Below are 20,818 nucleotides of genomic sequence, written 5' to 3'. Positions count from 1 at the left end.
GTCTGGAACAGGTATATATTATGCAGATGGGAAGCTCCCTAGACCCACCAATAGCTTCAGGGGCTCTTTTTGGTGGCGAGACATTTTAAAACTTTTGGATTCTTTTAAAGGAATGGCTATGGTACATATCCAAGACAGCAAATCTTGTTTTTTCTGGCTGGATCTTTGGAATGGCAGAGTTCTGCGACAAGTCTACCCAGAATTATACTCTTTTGCAAAGGATTCATACATTTCGATTGACAGGCTGCAGGGCACACCTGTTCTATATTCTCTCTTTCATCTGCCCCTTTCAGCTGAGGCCTATGTTCAGTTTCAGGAGCTAGGGACTTTGGTCCAAAACATCAACATTCAGCAGCAAGCAGACCAATGGTTCTATTTATGGGACTCCTCGGCGTTTTCATTAAGCAAAGCTTATCCGGTTCTCATTGGCCATACATCAGTTCATCAAGCTTTTCGATGGCTTTGGAAATCCTCTTGTCAGAATAAGCGTAAGTTCTTCTTCTGGCTTGTGCTCAAAGATGGGCTCAGTACTCGCAATTTGCTTCGACGCAAGACTATGCTGCTACCAGATTATAGCTGTGTGCATTGCACAAGCAGTACCAAAGAGACCCTCCTACATTTCCTTGTGGGCTGCCCTTTTGCTTTGGACTGCTGGAACAGTTTGAATCTCTTCATCCCAGCTCATACCGACCTCCTGCAAATCATAGTCAGCCTCAAAGATCAGCTCAGGGTACCTTTCTTCATGGAAATCGTGATCACGATGTGCTGGTCCATTTGGACAATCCAGAATGATATTATATTCAGAAACGTCCCAGCTTCGATTCAGTGATGCAAAGATATCTTTAAAGAAGAGTTTGCTTTAGTTATACTAAGAGCAAAGGAAAATATCAACCCCAAATAGTATTATGGCTAGAAACTTATGTGTAATTTTCCTCATTTTCTTTGTATCATTTTTTGTCTCTTGAACTTTTGTACTGAATTTTTGCTCCTTTTTTTCAATAAAGCACAGTAGGGGGTCACACCCCTCCTTTTTCTGATAAAAAAAAGAAAGTAGTGTTAAGCTCACACTGCTGCCTTGTCTTACACTTGTTATTTATTACAGGATAAAAATTTAGAATACATGGAGAAATTGTCTGGACATATTGTCTCGCTAGCTAGGTCGTAGGAATAAGTTGGATGTGATAGCCCTCAGGAATCATCATCTCCCCGACGCGTGTTACTCCTCCTCCTTTTATCTCAATCCATCTGCAAACAACAGAATTCCTCATCAGAAATGCTGCATTCATAGGTTGATATAGTGATGGATTAGCCCATAAACCCACATATAGACGTGATTAACTCGACAACCCACGACAACTAATTAAGCCTATGAGTGTTCGCGGGCTGGTCCGTTTCATCACTAATCAGAGAGAGGAAGTAAGGGACGTCGCACACACAAACTCTGTACCTGTAGTTTGGCACTAAAACATGGAGGAAAAGTGAAATAAAAAGTCTGCCGAAGTCTGCCCCAACACAAAGCCTTATGCCTCCTCCGAAAGGCATGAAATTCCTCTGCTGCAGGCTTCGTTTTGTCTCGTCCTGTGTCTGCAGAGACCATATCCACGCACAAGTTTAATAAAGATAAAAAATTTTATGTTGACTGATACAGTTAAAGCTTCAAGTTGGGAATGAAATAATGCAGCATTTTTCTACTGACCATCCACCTCCATGGATCGAATTTGAGTGGATCCTCGAACAATTTTGGGTTTAGATGAACTGCCATGGGGCTAATCATGATTAACCACCCGGCAGGGATTGTATAGCCTGCATGAGAAATGAACTATTAACTGAGAGATCAACTTTATTAGTTGTTAACTCCAAACAAATAAGTTCACACTGAAAATGTTACTATGTATATAAACTGGGGTTTTCATAGAGTTGTGGACAAAATGTACCATTGACATGCACATCTGTTATAGTTTTCCTGAAAATTCCGGGGGCGGGGTTACTCATCCGATTAAGCTCATTCATAACCTTCAGGCAGAATAAAGTCAATCATGTTAAAGGACAGCAGTGCTGAAAAGTAGCACGTAGAACTTGTAATGCCGTCAAGTGCTGAAAGCACCAAAATCTTCACGTAGCAGTTATTATAAAGGTGAAGTGCATTTTTCAACGTGAAACGGGTGTGGTAGTCTGATTCTTATCCGTAAACTATAAAACCAGTAATGGACCCCCTTCCATTTCAAAACCGGACAAATATGGTCCTCATGATGGTTCCAAAGATGGTTTTCTATTTGGAAAAAATAGTAAAAATCTGATTTATTATATAAAAATTCATAAATAATTTATTTTGAATTAGGAAAATATGAAACTAGTACTAGTTTATTCTAAAAATGTTCTCTACTTATTTATGATCTATATATAGGTATTTGTAATTGGTTTGTTTCTGTTCCTATTATTGCTTGTAGTTGTGGTTGTTATTTATTTAAAACAAGCAGTAAGATCTGAATAATTTTGAATATAGCACCAACAGATAGATGGAAGTTTTAGAAGAAAATATAGGAACTAGGTTCATATTTTTATGATTTAAAATAAAATAATTATGAATTTCTAGAGGTCAAATCAGATTTTTATTATTATTAGAAAATAGAAAATACTTTTGAAGTCAACCAGAGGACCAAATTTTTTCGGTATCGACAGTTGGAGGGTATGCGTTACCTGGTTTCATAGTTTAAGGTTGAAAACCGGACTACGGTGTGTGTTGTTCGTGATTGAAAAATGTACTTTATCCTTATTATAATGATGAAAATGGACAACTAATTTATGTACATTTCAGTTGAGTCACCTGTGTTGTGAATGTCAACGACTTGTACTCCTCCCATGTGAACCCCGAATTCTTGTCTTCTCTTTTCTTCAGTATTGCTTCATGCTCCTCCTAGAAATGGTAAATAAAGTTCAACACAGTTACAACATATGCAGTTCTCAATCGTCTGCTTATAAATAGTTTTCTGAGGAGACAGAACATATTTAGATGAATGTAGAACAAATATAATGATAACCTTGAGCGCCTCGACAACTTGAGGGTTATCATTGAGCAACTTGAGACCTAGGGTGAGGGTTCCTGATACTGCCGAAAAGCTGGCAAACAAGAGCGCAGCGAGTGCGTCTATACCGAAAGCCTCATCTATCACCGGCTTTTCACTTTGTAGTTCTTCAACAAGTAGGTCAAGAAGGTCACCGTGTTTCTTCTCAGGTGTACTTAATCTATCTCTCAGCAAATCAGTCAGTTTTTTATGCGCAGTTCTCCTTCCCTGCGAGCAAAAGGAATAACACATATAATCTAATATCGTACCATGAATATTGTAATAAGTGCCGCGTCCTGATTAATTACTGTTGGGTTAATTGGTACTAGACGTAGACAACGACGTTCAGACCAATTGACCAAATTAACAAAGTTCAAACATATACATGTACCTTCATACACTTGTAAAATGATGTCCCAGGAAAGTATATGGGGACACAGAGGATCCCCTTGAAGAACTCTACGAAATTCTTTCGCAGCTCTCTTGACTCCTCGGGACCAGTGCTGATCATCTTCTTGGCTATCAGCTCAAATATCATCTGTCCACAAATCAATGGTCCCGTAGCAAATAAGCGTGCATCATCATCGTCGAGACGTTATATACAAACCCTAGATTATATTATTATTATACATGGAACTAAAATATCTTGCACACTCGGCATCGCACACGCACGCATGCACTTACATCTTCTAGTGCGTCGTGCACCTCGACGCTAGGCTTGGCGGCCCATACCGCGAAGCCCTGCTTCATGGCGTCCTCCAGCTCGTGGATGAGTGCTTGCTTGAGGTTTTCGGAGCCGAAGAGCTTGGACGCGAAGCTGCGGGTGAACTTGTGGACGGAACCGGTGTAGGTGATGAGGCTCTTCTGGCCGAATATGCTGTTTGCTGTCGCAGGGTACCAGCACCTGAACAGCTTGCCCTCTTGCTGGAAAATGAACCGGTTGAATTCATGATCAAGGGAGACGATGAGAGGCTGCCCCACTAGGCTGGTCTTAAAAACGGGGCCGTACCTATATTACATGTAGCAACGGCAGCAACAGAGACAATTAAACTATATGTATATATATGAGCGTCTCTAACATGCGTAATGAGTGAGAGCTAGAACAATTAAGTAGAAACTGTAAGGGCAGAGTGGAAGTAAGAGTCACATGAATGTCATCACCTCTTCAGTCGTTGGCGGTAAAAGCTTGGCATGTCGATAGAGTGGCTTACTCTGAGGTATTGGAGGGTCTCGCCGATGATGGGGAGGCCCATGGAGCCAGGAGGAAGGATCACCTTGTTGCATGGGGGAGGGTTACTCACCCGTCTGTACGCCCAGTGAAGTAACCATCCAATCACCACCGTGACACAACATAGAACTAGGTATGACCGATTGGCCAGCAGCGAACTACCCTCCATCTCTATGTGCGACTAGAGTTTTCGATCTAGTCAGTTTGTCTAGCTTGCATGTAAAGTGGAGATTTCTAGCAGTTTATATAGGGGAGAAGTGTGATGTGTACAGTCACCATTTGGCCCTCGGTTCTGGTCTACTGTTTTTTTTTTTTGACAAAAGTGCTGAGTTGGAACCCAAACGTTGACCATAGAGATGTATAGCTTGCAAGTTGGAATTCCGCATGCCACGTTGCTTATATATATTCTTCATTTCGTGCAAGTTGGAACTGTGCATGGCACGTTACCAATTTTCTAGTTTGCACGCCCGGCGCATGGCGCATTTATCTCTGGTGTTGCTTCATGATGAGTTGTTGGAACTGTCCATGTCACGCTGCCAATCTTCCATTATATTTCGTTCAAGTCATCAGAACTGTACATGTCGTGTAGCTAATTTCCTAGTGCATTCCCGGCGCATTGTGCATTATCTTCGGAATAGATTTAGGATAAGATTCCACGAGCTGTTAAGAAAATCAGAACTAGGCATCTCATTTTTGAAAGGAAAAACAAATTGCTCTCACACAAGATGTTACCGTGTATCCCGACAAGTGTGATACACATTATACATCGCAAGCAGAGCATCCTTGGGATCACAATACAGTACTTCACAAATGATTTTATGAGACACTGCTAAAACATTAACCGAGACGGTCACAAAATTCAACCGTCTTGTAAAATGCCTCAGGATTTATGGAGGCGGATGTTTTTATTTATGGAGGCAGTCACAATTGACTGTCTCGCAAGGCCAACCCACTAACACGCAGCTCATTATTGTATTCATGTATATATACGCAATTTAGGGTTTGGGAGTGCATACCACAGCAGTTTAAACCAAAATTATTGGCCCAATAGACCTAGCATGGAACTCTATGCAGAGGGTGGGAGGGTGCGCCTGGATGCTATTATATACGCCATTGGCTCCCTTGCTCCTATCTATTTAAGCCATGTGGGATTAAATAAGAAGGGAACACCGGGCACTTGCAGCTTGCGTGCGAGAGGTCGCTGCGTGCTGGTGATAGCCTGCCATGCTGAGCAGCCCATCGGGCAAGTGGGTTGTTGGGCCAAGCATAGGGAGATGACGGAGGAGAAAGTAGTCCAAAATAGATTTTGTACTTTTGCCCCCACCGGTCCCGCTCCCGCCGCCTCCGCCCCCGTCGTCCCTTCTTCTCCCTCTCTCCTGACGTGTCGGCGTGCTGGTCCCCTCGTCCGTCTCTGCTTTCACCTTCCCCTCTCTCTCTCGCGATGAAGCGGCGCACTGGCCGGCGAACGGCGCGGGCGGGACGGCGGTGCACGGGCGCCAGCGAGCCCCCGCAGGTGGCCGTTGCCGCGGTTTCCTCCCACTGGTCCGCGTGCGCTCCTGGGCTCGACGAAACATCGAAACCCTAGGTGCCTGTGTTCGACGCCTCCGTCTGCACGCGCGTGTGGCCTCTTCCTCGGCGGATCGGCTTGGCGGCCAGATCTGGAGGTACCTCACCCTCTTCTTCTCTGTCTCATGGCTCGTCACCCAGATCCGTCCTCCGTCTCATGGCTCCTCACCCAGATCCTCCCTCCCTCCATCTTCCCCTTTGCGCAGTGCAGGACAGCTAAGGCTGAGGCACCGACCAACCAGGGAGGCAACAGTAAACGAGCAAGCTACAGCGGCAAGCACCAAGTACCTCAAATTTTAAATGCAGGAAGTAAGTACCGATGAATAACTATGGTATTATTCTGATTTTTAGAAGACAACCATGGTCTAAATGGTTTTTCCTATACTCTCATCATTCTTCTGGAAATATATTTTTTATATTTAATTAGCTATGTATGTTTATACCTCTTATAGCTTAGCAAAATAGTATAGTGGTGGTGCATGCTATATTTATCCCAAATATTTCCAATATGTACCATCCCGACCTCCGTAAATATATTAGGTTCTCTGTCTTTTGGATTGGGACAGACAGAGTACTTGAGAGCCTTGTCATATGTGGTTCTAAGCCTACCACCATGTATGAACTTTTATTTATCCTTGCCAACTGTTGTGGGCTCTCACTAATGATTTTTTTTTCATATATATAGCTGTTGTTATATGTATGAACTTCTACTAACCATGACAAATAAAGATTCATCCATATAGAGAAGGGATATTGCTGCATTAATTTATTTTTTCTACTAGTACCACTTTCAGTAGAGAAGTTTTTAAGTGATTTGTAAGGAGCTACACATATCACTATGCAACCAATGTCTCCATTTGAGAAAAGAAAGATATGCCGATTGAATGACCCACCTCTATCATCTTATGCCATCAATCTCTTTTGGTATACTACTATGAAAAAAGAGATATCCTTTTACATTTAGTACCACGTTGTACTCTGCTTTGGAGACATTACTGCTGGAAGAGGAATGGATGACGGTGTATTGCATGGACCTCTTGCATACCATGGCATCATCATACAGAAATCCATGTATATAATCTCTCATACGCTTGTTGTGTTTCCCTGTCTGAACTAATAGTATATATAAGCATATGGCCATAGTGTTGTTCTCCTAGTGAATGGGTAATACAAATCTGAACATTTCTCGCCACTGTATAAATTGAATAATATTTGCAGAATCAGTAGCACGAGGTTAATTGTATCTTGTATGTGTTCCCTATCTTTTCTTCATCTTTCATGATGAGCAAGTTCGCATTTTCAATCTTGGTTAGTTGGTTTTGGTGACCCCTTTGCTTCATTTATATCAAGATAGTCCTTAGTTTATCTTGAATCCGATGTGTATACTTGGAGTTGTCCTGATTGTTTCTGATATTAAGCTTCTTCTTCCCCTATTTTCAGTCTGAGATTTCCCGATTAGAAGATGATATAAATCGGTTGCATGACCAGGTAATACAACCAAACTTTTCTTTGAAGTGCCATGATGGCTTAGTAACCCCTTTATTCCAGAATCTGTTTCCCTTGAAAAGACTATTCATACTTCAATTGTTCTGATGTCTTTTCAACAGCTAAGAAAGGCTGGAGTTCATCTGGATGAAAATCCAGTAGTAAGCAACAAGAATTCCAGAAAAGATCTTGTAGAAATTGATCCTGTCAATAATGAAAGGCGGGAAAAAGTTAAAGAGGCAATGCTCCATGCTTGGAATTCTTATGTGAAGTATGCCTGGGGAATGGATGAGCTTCAGGTTTGTTTAGTCAGCAGTAATTCTGATCTACAGTTGGTTTCACATTTCCTAACTGATTCTAGTTCTAAAATACCTTTCTGTCTTTTGCTTTGCTCACCTCGATTCCCAGCCACAATCGAAGAATGGTATCAATAGCTTTGGTGGTCTTGGAGCAACCCTTGTTGACTCACTTGATACCCTGTATATAATGGGCCTGAAAGGTGAATTTCAGAAAGCTAGAGAGTGAGTTTTATTTGTTTTTTCATCATGTAGACCTTTATTCCCTTACTCTTTCCTTTGGTTAGTAAAATTGAGTTAGCAGTCTACTTGTTTGTTTATATTCAGGGTTGTTGGAGGTCTGCTTAGTGCATATACGATCTATCTGGTGATAAAGTATTTCTTGACAAGGCTAAAGATATTACAGATCGACTATTACCTGCTTGGGATACAACATCTGGCATCCCCTATAATAAAATAAACCAAGCTCATGGACGAGCCCATAATCCTGGATGGACCAACGTAAGTCACTGGTATTCTATACTTCAACTGAGTAACCACTTGTATTTAAATCCTTTCCTAAACGTACTGTAGTTCACAAGTAGGTGTACTGATAGTAACCTTATTCAAATCATCCCATGCCGTTCTTTTTTGTCTTTCAAACATTCAGTATTCAGTTTGTAATTTGAGGCTTTGATTTCTATCTCATCGCATAGAACTGATAACTGTACCACTTGTGATTGCTAGCTGTTTTTAAAACATTTTTAACCTGATTATTTTCTTTCTAGCTCAGAAAACAAAGAATAAATTCCATATGCTTTGTTCCTTCTGCAGGGTGATAGTATCCTTGCAGATTCTGGTACTGAGCAACTTGAATTCATAGCTCTGTCACAGAGGACTGGGGATCCCAAATACCAGCAGAAGGTGCTGCTACTTTTCACTCATATTTTCAGATGTCCCTCCAGTTCTATGCTATTAGATGAGCAAATTTAGAGTGAAACCTCAGTGTGAAACATAGCTGTCATTCTTGTACCATAGTGTTTCCTTTCCACCATACTTGTTTTTGAGGGAGAGAGCTGAGTGTTTTTTGTTGGATGATGAATCCCATTTGATCCAACCAATTTTGGTGATGTCTACCTGTTTTACTCACTTACGTATGTCAAATCATTTTTGAAGGATTAATTTTCTATGTAAGCTGAAACATGCAGAATTATTTTGTTCTGGAAAACCCTGAAGAATGTAGTTTTCTCATCCTGATAGTGTTTAAATGAAACATGTGAATCTTGAGCCAAATGCATGGAATTTTTAAAGTAAGTTAGGGTTGGTAGAATGTCTTGTCAATGCCTGGCAATATGTATTAGGCTGCTAGTTTTACTAGTAAAATGCCCTATTCATGTTTGACATTTAAATCCTATCTTGATGTCTTTCTTGGTTCAGTTGTTTTTAATGTTGGGCTCATATTTGAGTTGCTACAATCTAATTTTAGGCGGAGAACGTCATCACACAGCTTCAGAAGATATATCCCAGTGATGGTTTGCTTCCTATCTACATAAATCCTCATTCTGGGACAGCATCATACTCAACTATCACATTTGGTGCTATGGGAGATAGGTAATGTCATTGTCTTCTGGCCAAATATTTTCTTCCTGTTATTTCGGCACTTAGCTCTGGTAGATTTGTGCTCTCCTATTGGATCATTGCTAAGTTTTGTGCTGTGGACCTTAGTTGCTATTGTCTCCAGAAAATTTCGAAAATAAAACTAACTGTCATTTTCTGTTCAGCTTCTATGAATATTTACTCAAGGTCTGGGTCCAGGGGAATAAAACTGAGCATGTAAAACACTACAGGTTTGGGACTATTGTCAGCTTGGTTTCACAATGTTAAGTAGCCATTGCAATTTATTCAATTCAACGTGGATAACAATCCCATTCTTGTACTATAGAAGATGTTTATAAACTTTTGGCTAAACAATCTTATTTGGTCCATAATATTACAGTCAAGTTTGCCAGGATACTTGATCATATATTTTACTCGTCACAGGATGATTTGGAGGAGCACGTGTTGGTAATTTGATTTTTTTGGCGGAAAAACGATTTGTAGGGGCGGCTGGTACTGTAGCCGCCCCTAACAAATCGATTTTTAGTGACGGCTGGTAACACCGGTATGGGAACTGCCCTTACAAATGTATGATTTGTTGAGACGGTATGATAGGGGTGGCTGGCCGAGCCGCCTCTATAAATCATCGCCAGCCGCCCCTACAAGTGCTTTTTGTAGTAGTGGTGTTTGGGTTGCAGATTCAAGATATATATTTTTTGTGCCACAAATAAATTCCAGAAAACATATCAACACACGAAAATGCATATGGTGAATTTTAATGCATGGTTTAAAATAGTCTTGCAGAAAATAAGTTTTAATTTGTTGTAAAATTATACAAATTTCAAATTTTTAGTGAGCTTTAGCAAGACAAGAGGAAAAACATAGGGGGTTACAACTTGATCCTACAGGTCGGTATTCCGTATTGATTTTTCGTATGCCGACAGTGTTCGACATAATTCCGCTCGATTGGGTTTGCTTTCGAAATTTGTCGATATTCCATAAGTTCGTGTTCGTTTTCGTGCCCGGCTTTATCGCTTTCGCTTTCGTTTTCGTATCCAAATGTAGAAGTAGAAAATGGTTCAGAGGTTTTCTGACCATCTTCATCCCTAGTCTTGATAGTCGGTTTAGATATTCAAGTCAAGTTTACATATGCTTTGGAGTTCCTCGAGGTTCAGCTCAAACCGTAACAAACCAGGTTTCGGGTCACTTGTTTGTTGGCCTAGATGGAAACTTCTAAAACCTGAAATCGGAATAAGTTTGGAACGATTTGGTGCAATATATACATGATTGTACACGACACAAAGTATTGCGAAGAAAAGATTAAAGGTACGTATGAGCGTTTCAAGCTTGAAGATGGAAGTTGCCGATCAGGTCGCCTCTGCACGCGTCGCCCCAGCCACCAATGAGAACAAGTGGCCCGTGGGGCTGTCCCGTGCCGGCGCCGGCGCCATGTCGACCACATCGTTGCTGTTCGGTTGGCTGGCGGTAGGGACGCTGCGCCGCTGCGGCGCTATGGACGAAGAGGAGGTTTTCTCAGGCATCCTGTGGGGGCTGTCGCCGCTGATCTGGGCCTACCTCTAATCCTAGACCGCCGTGCTCTCTCCGGCTCCGCCCGTTGGCACCGTATTTGCGCGCACCGCCACCTCGTGCCTGCTCCTTCTCGCCGCCACAGCGGACAAGCTGATCGCCCCGTCGCCGGCACGGCCACGATTGTCCTCGCCTCGCTATGCTCCGCCTGTGCCTACGGGCGAGCCCTCGCCGAGCGCCGGCAGCGCGCGGGGATGGAGCGTTGGTCGGCCGCCACGGTGGCATCCACCCCGAGCTACCAGAGCCGCATGGAGGAGCAGGAGGAGCGATAGCGCAAGGTCCGGGGCTTCTCCACCATGGAAATCGTGGCGGTCGCCGTCTCGGCGTCGGTGTGGTTAGCGTCATGGACTTCGTCGGAGACAAAGTGGGAGACCCCACCCACGGAGGTCGTCTTCTACCTCGCTGGCCCCTTGGTCTCGGCTGTGGGATTGATGCTGCCATCCCTGGTCGGGAGTCCTGTCCTGGCCGCCATTGATGATATGCGCACCTTGGCCACTTCGAAATTTTCTGGAGGGGACCTTTGATCCACTTCGAAATTTGGCTGTAGTCCCGATATTTTTCGCGCCCGGGACTAGAGAAACATTTAGTCCCGGTTGGTAGCTCCAACCGGGACTAAACATCCCTGCCCAACGGCTACTGCACCAGGCTTTTGCTGGAGGGGACCTTTAGTCCCGGTTGGAGTTACCAACCAGGACTAAAGGTTCACTTTTACTCCCGGTTTGTACCTCCAACCGGGAGTAAAAGTCTACTCCCGGCTGGAGGCTCCGTCCAGGACTAGAAAGAGACATTTAGTCCCGGTTTTTGTCTACAACTGGGACTAAAGGTCCCCTCCTATATACCCCTTGTTCCTCCCCGAGCCCGAGCCACTTCGAGCTCAGTGTTCTTGCTTCATCGCCAGCCTCTCTTCTTCCTCATCACCGATGATCACAAGATTTCTTCCATTCCTCCATCGATTCTTCGGTTCTAAAGGTTACCAACTTTAGACTCTCATGTTTCATCAGTAGCTTATTTCATTTTGTGGACTAGATATATGTGGTTTTTTATGGTAGATTTTTTTTATTTGTAAGCCATTTAAGCTCAAAATCATTTTAAAGTTTGCATATTTGGATGAAGGAAGGTTAAAGTAGTTATTCAAAACTAGTATTGAGCTTTCATTTCTAGCATGCATAGCCCACTTCATGCTTTAGAGATACAGTGAACAAAGACCCAAGCATCCAGCTAAATGATGAGGACACTCCATGGTTATGGCGCGATCATAACCAAGGGATATATGTTAAGAAGAAGATCATTGTTGTTCAATACTAGTGGGCTATGCATGCTAGAAATGAAAGCTGAATACTAGTTTTGAATAACTACTTTAACCTTCCTTCATCCAAATATGCAAACTTTAAAGTGATTTTGAGCTTAAATGACTTACAAATAAAAAAAATCCACCATAAAAAACCACATATATCTAGTCCACAAAATGAGATATGCTACTGATGAAACATTAGAGTATAAAGTTGGTAACCTTTAGAACCGAAGAATCGATGGAGAAATCAAAGAAATCTTGTGATTACCGGTGATGAGGAAGAAGAGAGGCCGGCGATGAAGCAAGAACACTGAGCTCGAAGTGGCTCGGACTCGGGGAGGAAGAAGGGGTATATAGAAGGGGACCTTTAGTCCCGGTTGAAGACAGCAACCGGGACTAAAGGTCCCTTTCTAGTCCCGGACGGAGCCTCCAGCCGGGAGTAGACTTTTACTCCCGGTTGGAGGGACCAACCGGGAGTAAAAGTTAACCTTTAGTCCCAGTTGGTAGCTCCAACCGGGACTAAAGGTCCCCTGCAGCAAAAACCTGCCGCAGTAGCCGTTGGGCAGAGACCTTTAGTCCCGGTTGGAGCTACCAACCGGGACTAAAGGTTGCTCTAGTCCCGGGCGCGAAAAATACCGGAACTAAAGCCAAATTTCAAAGTGGATCAAAAGTCGTTTCTCTACTGGTGGTTGGTGCCTCGATGATGCCATCCTCAAAACATTCCTTCACTTAGCAGCTCCACCCTAAGCTATTCTCTTTGTGTCGGATTACCATATCATCGCTTGATGCCGATGAAGAGCAATTTTAACTTCAGGCTGCCAAGTGGTGGTGCTGCCACAGTGGGAGCAATGACCCTCAATGGTGGTGGGAGCGGCAACGGCAAGTTTTCGCTAAGACTGGAGCACAATAGGTTCTCTGTGTTTTTTTTATTTAAACAGATGGGTGACAGTACCAACTCTGGAATTCACGGTTCATAGAGACCATAGCCCTGAGATGAGATGCCCAACTAGCTCTGTAAATAACTTTTGACTGTACGCAAAAGTCAATTTTGTAGTTGTGGGATTACTATTCAAATAATTCGTGCAAGGGTCTCTACTGGAAAAATGGGCTATTGCAATGAAGTATGTTGCAACACCATATGAATTGTGGCAATATAAGGGAAACATTTCAACGATTAGAAATTTGGTGCCCATAGTTTGAACAGTTTCTTTTGCAAAAGTTGGTATGTATTGCAACCAAAAAAAATATAATGTTGCATTAAGTCGACACTTTTGGCAACAATATATTGTTGTGGTAATACTATAAAAGTTAGTTGCAATATGAAATTTGTTTTCCCCCAAGCGAAGAGTGGTCGTAATATATGGATATCATTGCCAATGTTTTTATGTATTGCCATGTTTTCTATACATTCTCATGGCAAATTAAGAGAGAGGTTAAGATAAAATTATTAGCAAAACGTACAATAAAAATTGCTTTAGTATGGTGGTAAAGTATTGTATTGTGTGCCTAACTAGAATAGGTCTAAGGTTTGAATCGTAGTTTTATAATTATAGTTTTTCTAATCTCAAAAATCATATGTTTTTGCTGAAAAAAAACATTGAAATTTAACATTTATTACAACAAAAATGAAAACTGGCTTGAACTTTAGACTATGCTACTAATTTCCTTGCGCAGCAGCAGTTTTAAAATAGTTGCGATATGCAACATTTTTCATCATGACGAAAGCATATTTTTTTGATAGTTTATACCTTATATAATTGAAGTGGAGTGAGTGATCTTTTAATGTTGACTTACTCAACATTGTCCCCTTGTCAAGTTCGTGACACATAAGTGAGGTCCCTTTCAGCAGGTATTTTAACTAGTGGGATGGTGAGGAAGGCTCATGTAACGATAAAGATGTCGGGTACAAATCGAACGAAAGGTTCTCCATGAAAACAATACTTTTGATACTTATTTTCTTAGAGTTAAATGCACCAATGGCCCTTCAACTTGTAAGAGTGTGGCATATAGGTCCACAAGCTTTGAAAATGCATTTCAGGATCCGTAAACTTGTTCAGTGGCTCAAAAAATCATATGTTTTTGCTGAAAAATCATTGAAATTTAACATTTATTACAACAAAAACGAAAACTGGCTAGAACTTTAGACCATGCTACTAATTTCCATGGGTAGCAGCAGTTTTAAAATAGTGCGATATGCAACATTTTTCATCATGACAAAAGCATATTTTTCTGATAGTTTATACCTTATATAATTGAACTGGAGCAACATTGTCCCCTTGTCAAGTTCTTGACACATAAGTGAGGTCCCTTTCAGCAGGTATTTTAACTAGTGGGATGGTGAGGAAGGCTCATGTGACGATAAAGATGTCGGGTACAAATCGAACGAAAGGTTCTCCATGAAAACAGTACTTTTGATACTTTTTTCTTTGAGTTAAATGCATCGGTGCCCCTTCAACTTGTAAGAGTGTGTAATACCACTTAACAAGTTTACACAAAAAGATGAACCGACTCGATCGGTATAATAAGTGGTTGCAGCATAGCATATATATATATATATAGCAATCTACCAAGTGAGTGTGTATACGTTCAAAATCTCGTGGCTACACATTGCGAGTTGAAGTCACGTGTGGGTGGTTTCAACTGATAACTTTGTTTTCTTTCATTGTTTGCATAAGCATAGAAATTTACGGAAGGCTCAAAGTATATATACACTACTTTATTAATCGTATACTTGTAATTCCAAACATACACTCATAAGTACTGAAAACAGGGATGTACGTACAATAAATATGTTTTCGCAGACTTGATGTATGGCAATCTTCATCTTCCCCTACCCCTCCAACATGACCAGGACTTCCCCATTCTTCAATATGCCGATGACACATTGATCTTCTTACAAGGAGATGTTGCTCAGTTGCTTTTTCTGAAGAACCTACTCCAGCAGTTTGGTGAATCAACTGGACTCAAAGTAAACTTCGATAAATCTTTCATGGTGCCTATTAATGTTCCAGAGGATAAGCTTCAGTTACTTGCTTCCTCTTTTGGCTGCTCCAAGGGCTCCTTGCCTTTTACATACCTGGGACTGCCCCTGAGCATTACAAAGCCGACAGTTGCAGACTTCTGGCCCTTAGTCACAAAGTGTGAAAGAAGACTAGTTCGTGTCTCTGGTTTTCTAAGTCCAGCTGGCCGGCTAGAGCTTACAAATGCAGTCTTCTTGGGTCTACCAACTTTTGCTATGAGCACATTCCTACTGCCCAAGACGATCATCAAGCAAATAGACAAGTTCCGTAAGCACTGTCTGTGGCGAGGGTCAGATGCTAATAACAGGAAACCGCCCAAGGCAGCATGGCCTGTGGTTTGCAAACCAAAGCACGAAGGAGGTCTAGGAGTGCTTAACCTTCACACTCACAACGAATGTTTACTTCTTAAGTATCTACATAAATTTCATAATTGTTTGGATATCCCTTGGGTTCATTTGGTCTGGAACAGGTATATATTATGCAGATGGGAAGCTCCCTAGACCCACCAATAGCTTCAGGGGCTCTTTTTGGTGGCGAGACATTTTAAAACTTTTGGATTCTTTTAAAGGAATGGCTATGGTACATATCCAAGACAGCAAATCTTGTTTTTTCTGGCTGGATCTTTGGAATGGCAGAGTTCTGCGACAAGTCTACCCAGAATTATACTCTTTTGCAAAGGATTCATACATTTCGATTGACAGGCTGCAGGGCACACCTGTTCTATATTCTCTCTTTCATCTGCCCCTTTCAGCTGAGGCCTATGTTCAGTTTCAGGAGCTAGGGACTTTGGTCCAAAACATCAACATTCAGCAGCAAGCAGACCAATGGTTCTATTTATGGGACTCCTCGGCGTTTTCATTAAGCAAAGCTTATCCGGTTCTCATTGGCCATACATCAGTTCATCAAGCTTTTCGATGGCTTTGGAAATCCTCTTGTCAGAATAAGCGTAAGTTCTTCTTCTGGCTTGTGCTCAAAGATGGGCTCAGTACTCGCAATTTGCTTCGACGCAAGACTATGCTGCTACCAGATTATAGCTGTGTGCATTGCACAAGCAGTACCAAAGAGACCCTCCTACATTTCCTTGTGGGCTGCCCTTTTGCTTTGGACTGCTGGAACAGTTTGAATCTCTTCATCCCAGCTCATACCGACCCTCCTGCAAATCATAGTCAGCCTCAAAGATCAGCTCAGGGTACCTTTCTTCATGGAAATCGTGATCACGATGTGCTGGTCCATTTGGACAATCCAGAATGATATTATATTCAGAAACGTCCCAGCTTCGATTCAGTGATGCAAAGATATCTTTAAAGAAGAGTTTGCTTTAGTTATACTAAGAGCAAAGGAAAATATCAACCCCAAATAGTATTATGGCTAGAAACTTATGTGTAATTTTCCTCATTTTCTTTGTATCATTTTTTGTCTCTTGAACTTTTGTACTGAATTTTTGCTCCTTTTTTTCAATAAAGCACAGTAGGGGGTCACACCCCTCCTTTTTCTGATAAAAAAAAGAAAGTAGTGTTAAGCTCACACTGCTGCCTTGTCTTACACTTGTTATTTATTACAGGATAAAAATTTAGAATACATGGAGAAATTGTCTGGACATATTGTCTCGCTAGCTAGGTCGTAGGAATAAGTTGGATGTGATAGCCCTCAGGAATCATCATCTCCCCGACGCGTGTTACTCCTCCTCCTTTTATCTCAATCCATCTGCAAACAACAGAATTCCTCATCAGAAATGCTGCATTCATAGGTTGATATAGTGATGGATTAGCCCATAAACCCACATATAGACGTGATTAACTCGACAACCCACGACAACTAATTAAGCCTATGAGTGTTCGCGGGCTGGTCCGTTTCATCACTAATCAGAGAGAGGAAGTAAGGGACGTCGCACACACAAACTCTGTACCTGTAGTTTGGCACTAAAACATGGAGGAAAAGTGAAATAAAAAGTCTGCCGAAGTCTGCCCCAACACAAAGCCTTATGCCTCCTCCGAAAGGCATGAAATTCCTCTGCTGCAGGCTTCGTTTTGTCTCGTCCTGTGTCTGCAGAGACCATATCCACGCACAAGTTTAATAAAGATAAAAAATTTTATGTTGACTGATACAGTTAAAGCTTCAAGTTGGGAATGAAATAATGCAGCATTTTTCTACTGACCATCCACCTCCATGGATCGAATTTGAGTGGATCCTCGAACAATTTTGGGTTTAGATGAACTGCCATGGGGCTAATCATGATTAACCACCCGGCAGGGATTGTATAGCCTGCATGAGAAATGAACTATTAACTGAGAGATCAACTTTATTAGTTGTTAACTCCAAACAAATAAGTTCACACTGAAAATGTTACTATGTATATAAACTGGGGTTTTCATAGAGTTGTGGACAAAATGTACCATTGACATGCACATCTGTTATAGTTTTCCTGAAAATTCCGGGGGCGGGGTTACTCATCCGATTAAGCTCATTCATAACCTTCAGGCAGAATAAAGTCAATCATGTTAAAGGACAGCAGTGCTGAAAAGTAGCACGTAGAACTTGTAATGCCGTCAAGTGCTGAAAGCACCAAAATCTTCACGTAGCAGTTATTATAAAGGTGAAGTGCATTTTTCAACGTGAAACGGGTGTGGTAGTCTGATTCTTATCCGTAAACTATAAAACCAGTAATGGACCCCCTTCCATTTCAAAACCGGACAAATATGGTCCTCATGATGGTTCCAAAGATGGTTTTCTATTTGGAAAAAATAGTAAAAATCTGATTTATTATATAAAAATTCATAAATAATTTATTTTGAATTAGGAAAATATGAAACTAGTACTAGTTTATTCTAAAAATGTTCTCTACTTATTTATGATCTATATATAGGTATTTGTAATTGGTTTGTTTCTGTTCCTATTATTGCTTGTAGTTGTGGTTGTTATTTATTTAAAACAAGCAGTAAGATCTGAATAATTTTGAATATAGCACCAACAGATAGATGGAAGTTTTAGAAGAAAATATAGGAACTAGGTTCATATTTTTATGATTTAAAATAAAATAATTATGAATTTCTAGAGGTCAAATCAGATTTTTATTATTATTAGAAAATAGAAAATACTTTTGAAGTCAACCAGAGGACCAAATTTTTTCGGTATCGACAGTTGGAGGGTATGCGTTACCTGGTTTCATAGTTTAAGGTTGAAAACCGGACTACGGTGTGTGTTGTTCGTGATTGAAAAATGTACTTTATCCTTATTATAATGATGAAAATGGACAACTAATTTATGTACATTTCAGTTGAGTCACCTGTGTTGTGAATGTCAACGACTTGTACTCCTCCCATGTGAACCCCGAATTCTTGTCTTCTCTTTTCTTCAGTATTGCTTCATGCTCCTCCTAGAAATGGTAAATAAAGTTCAACACAGTTACAACATATGCAGTTCTCAATCGTCTGCTTATAAATAGTTTTCTGAGGAGACAGAACATATTTAGATGAATGTAGAACAAATATAATGATAACCTTGAGCGCCTCGACAACTTGAGGGTTATCATTGAGCAACTTGAGACCTAGGGTGAGGGTTCCTGATACTGCCGAAAAGCTGGCAAACAAGAGCGCAGCGAGTGCGTCTATACCGAAAGCCTCATCTATCACCGGCTTTTCACTTTGTAGTTCTTCAACAAGTAGGTCAAGAAGGTCACCGTGTTTCTTCTCAGGTGTACTTAATCTATCTCTCAGCAAATCAGTCAGTTTTTTATGCGCAGTTCTCCTTCCCTGCGAGCAAAAGGAATAACACATATAATCTAATATCGTACCATGAATATTGTAATAAGTGCCGCGTCCTGATTAATTACTGTTGGGTTAATTGGTACTAGACGTAGACAACGACGTTCAGACCAATTGACCAAATTAACAAAGTTCAAACATATACATGTACCTTCATACACTTGTAAAATGATGTCCCAGGAAAGTATATGGGGACACAGAGGATCCCCTTGAAGAACTCTACGAAATTCTTTCGCAGCTCTCTTGACTCCTCGGGACCAGTGCTGATCATCTTCTTGGCTATCAGCTCAAATATCATCTGTCCACAAATCAATGGTCCCGTAGCAAATAAGCGTGCATCATCATCGTCGAGACGTTATATACAAACCCTAGATTATATTATTATTATACATGGAACTAAAATATCTTGCACACTCGGCATCGCACACGCACGCATGCACTTACATCTTCTAGTGCGTCGTGCACCTCGACGCTAGGCTTGGCGGCCCATGCCACGAAGCCCTGCTTCATGGCGTCCTCCAGCTCGTGGATGAGTGCTTGCTTGAGGTTTTCGGAGCCGAAGAGCTTGGACGCGAAGCTGCGGGTGAACTTGTGGACGGAACCGGTGTAGGTGATGAGGCTCTTCTGGCCGAATATGCTGTTTGCTGTCGCAGGGTACCAGCACCTGAACAGCTTGCCCTCTTGCTGGAAAATGAACCGGTTGAATTCATGATCAAGGGAGACGATGAGAGGCTGCCCCACTAGGCTGGTCTTAAAAACGGGGCCGTACCTATATTACATGTAGCAACGGCAGCAACAGAGACAATTAAACTATATGTATATATATGAGCGTCTCTAACATGCGTAATGAGTGAGAGCTAGAACAATTAAGTAGAAACTGTAAGGGCAGAGTGGAAGTAAGAGTCACATGAATGTCATCACCTCTTCAGTCGTTGGCGGTAAAAGCTTGGCATGTCGATAGAGTGGCTTACTCTGAGGTATTGGAGGGTCTCGCCGATGATGGGGAGGCCCATGGAGCCAGGAGGAAGGATCACCTTGTTGCATGGGGGAGGGTTACTCACCCGTCTGTACGCCCAGTGAAGTAACCATCCAATCACCACCGTGACACAACATAGAACTAGGTATGACCGATTGGCCAGCAGCGAACTACCCTCCATCTCTATGTGCGACTAGAGTTTTCGATCTAGTCAGTTTGTCTAGCTTGCATGTAAAGTGGAGATTTCTAGCAGTTTATATAGGGGAGAAGTGTGATGTGTACAGTCACCATTTGGCCCTCGGTTCTGGTCTACTGTTTTTTTTTTTGACAAAAGTGCTGAGTTGGAACCCAAACGTTGACCATAGAGATGTATAGCTTGCAAGTTGGAATTCCGCATGCCACGTTGCTTATATATTTCTTCATTTCGTGCAAGTTGGAACTGTGCATGGCACGTTACCAATTTTCTAGTTTGCACGCCCGGCGCATGGCGCATTTATCTCTGGTGTTGCTTCATGATGAGTTGTTGGAACTGTCCATGTCACGCTGCCAATCTTCCATTATATTTCGTTCAAGTCATCAGAACTGTACATGTCGTGTAGCTAATTTCCTAGTGCATTCCCGGCGCATTGTGCATTATCTTCGGAATAGATTTAGGATAAGATTCCACGAGCTGTTAAGAAAATCAGAACTAGGCATCTCATTTTTGAAAGGAAAAACAAATTGCTCTCACACAAGATGTTACCGTGTATCCCGACAAGTGTGATACACATTATACATCGCAAGCAGAGCATCCTTGGGATCACAATACAGTACTTCACAAATGATTTTATGAGACACTGCTAAAACATTAACCGAGACGGTCACAAAATTCAACCGTCTTGTAAAATGCCTCAGGATTTATGGAGGCGGATGTTTTTATTTATGGAGGCAGTCACAATTGACTGTCTCGCAAGGCCAACCCACTAACACGC

The 20,818-nt window shown here is 41.7% G+C and overlaps 2 protein-coding genes and 2 pseudogenes across 2 annotated transcripts; 2 read left to right on the top strand and 2 right to left on the bottom strand.

Moving 5' to 3' along the window:
• Positions 1–1,154: 1,154 nt before the first annotated feature.
• On the bottom strand, positions 1,155–4,459 carry LOC136485090 (cytochrome P450 87A3-like). The gene is made up of 9 exons (XM_066482036.1): positions 4,224–4,459; positions 3,747–4,071; positions 3,454–3,600; positions 3,039–3,290; positions 2,825–2,914; positions 1,935–2,013; positions 1,697–1,803; positions 1,448–1,578; positions 1,155–1,245 (listed from the first exon to the last, which is right to left on the bottom strand). Exons 1-9 carry the CDS (start codon positions 4,457–4,459, stop codon positions 1,155–1,157), a joined length of 1,458 nt encoding a protein of 485 aa, XP_066338133.1.
• A 2,837-nt stretch (positions 4,460–7,296) lies between these two features.
• On the top strand, positions 7,297–9,500 carry LOC136488323 (mannosyl-oligosaccharide 1,2-alpha-mannosidase MNS2-like; annotated as a pseudogene).
• Positions 9,501–10,565: 1,065 nt separating this feature from the next.
• On the top strand, positions 10,566–11,323 carry LOC136488322 (uncharacterized; annotated as a pseudogene).
• Positions 11,324–16,723: 5,400 nt separating this feature from the next.
• On the bottom strand, positions 16,724–20,028 carry LOC136484969 (cytochrome P450 87A3-like). The gene is made up of 9 exons (XM_066481924.1): positions 19,793–20,028; positions 19,316–19,640; positions 19,023–19,169; positions 18,608–18,859; positions 18,394–18,483; positions 17,504–17,582; positions 17,266–17,372; positions 17,017–17,147; positions 16,724–16,814 (listed from the first exon to the last, which is right to left on the bottom strand). The coding sequence occupies exons 1-9, from the start codon at positions 20,026–20,028 to the stop codon at positions 16,724–16,726; spliced, it is 1,458 nt and encodes a 485-aa protein (XP_066338021.1).
• Positions 20,029–20,818: the final 790 nt, after the last annotated feature.

The sequence above is a fragment of the Miscanthus floridulus genome, chromosome 10 (genome assembly GCF_019320115.1).
Source record: "Miscanthus floridulus cultivar M001 chromosome 10, ASM1932011v1, whole genome shotgun sequence".
NCBI classification, from domain to species: Eukaryota; Viridiplantae; Streptophyta; class Magnoliopsida; order Poales; family Poaceae; genus Miscanthus; species Miscanthus floridulus.
This window is presented reverse-complemented; position numbering and strand designations above follow the sequence as displayed.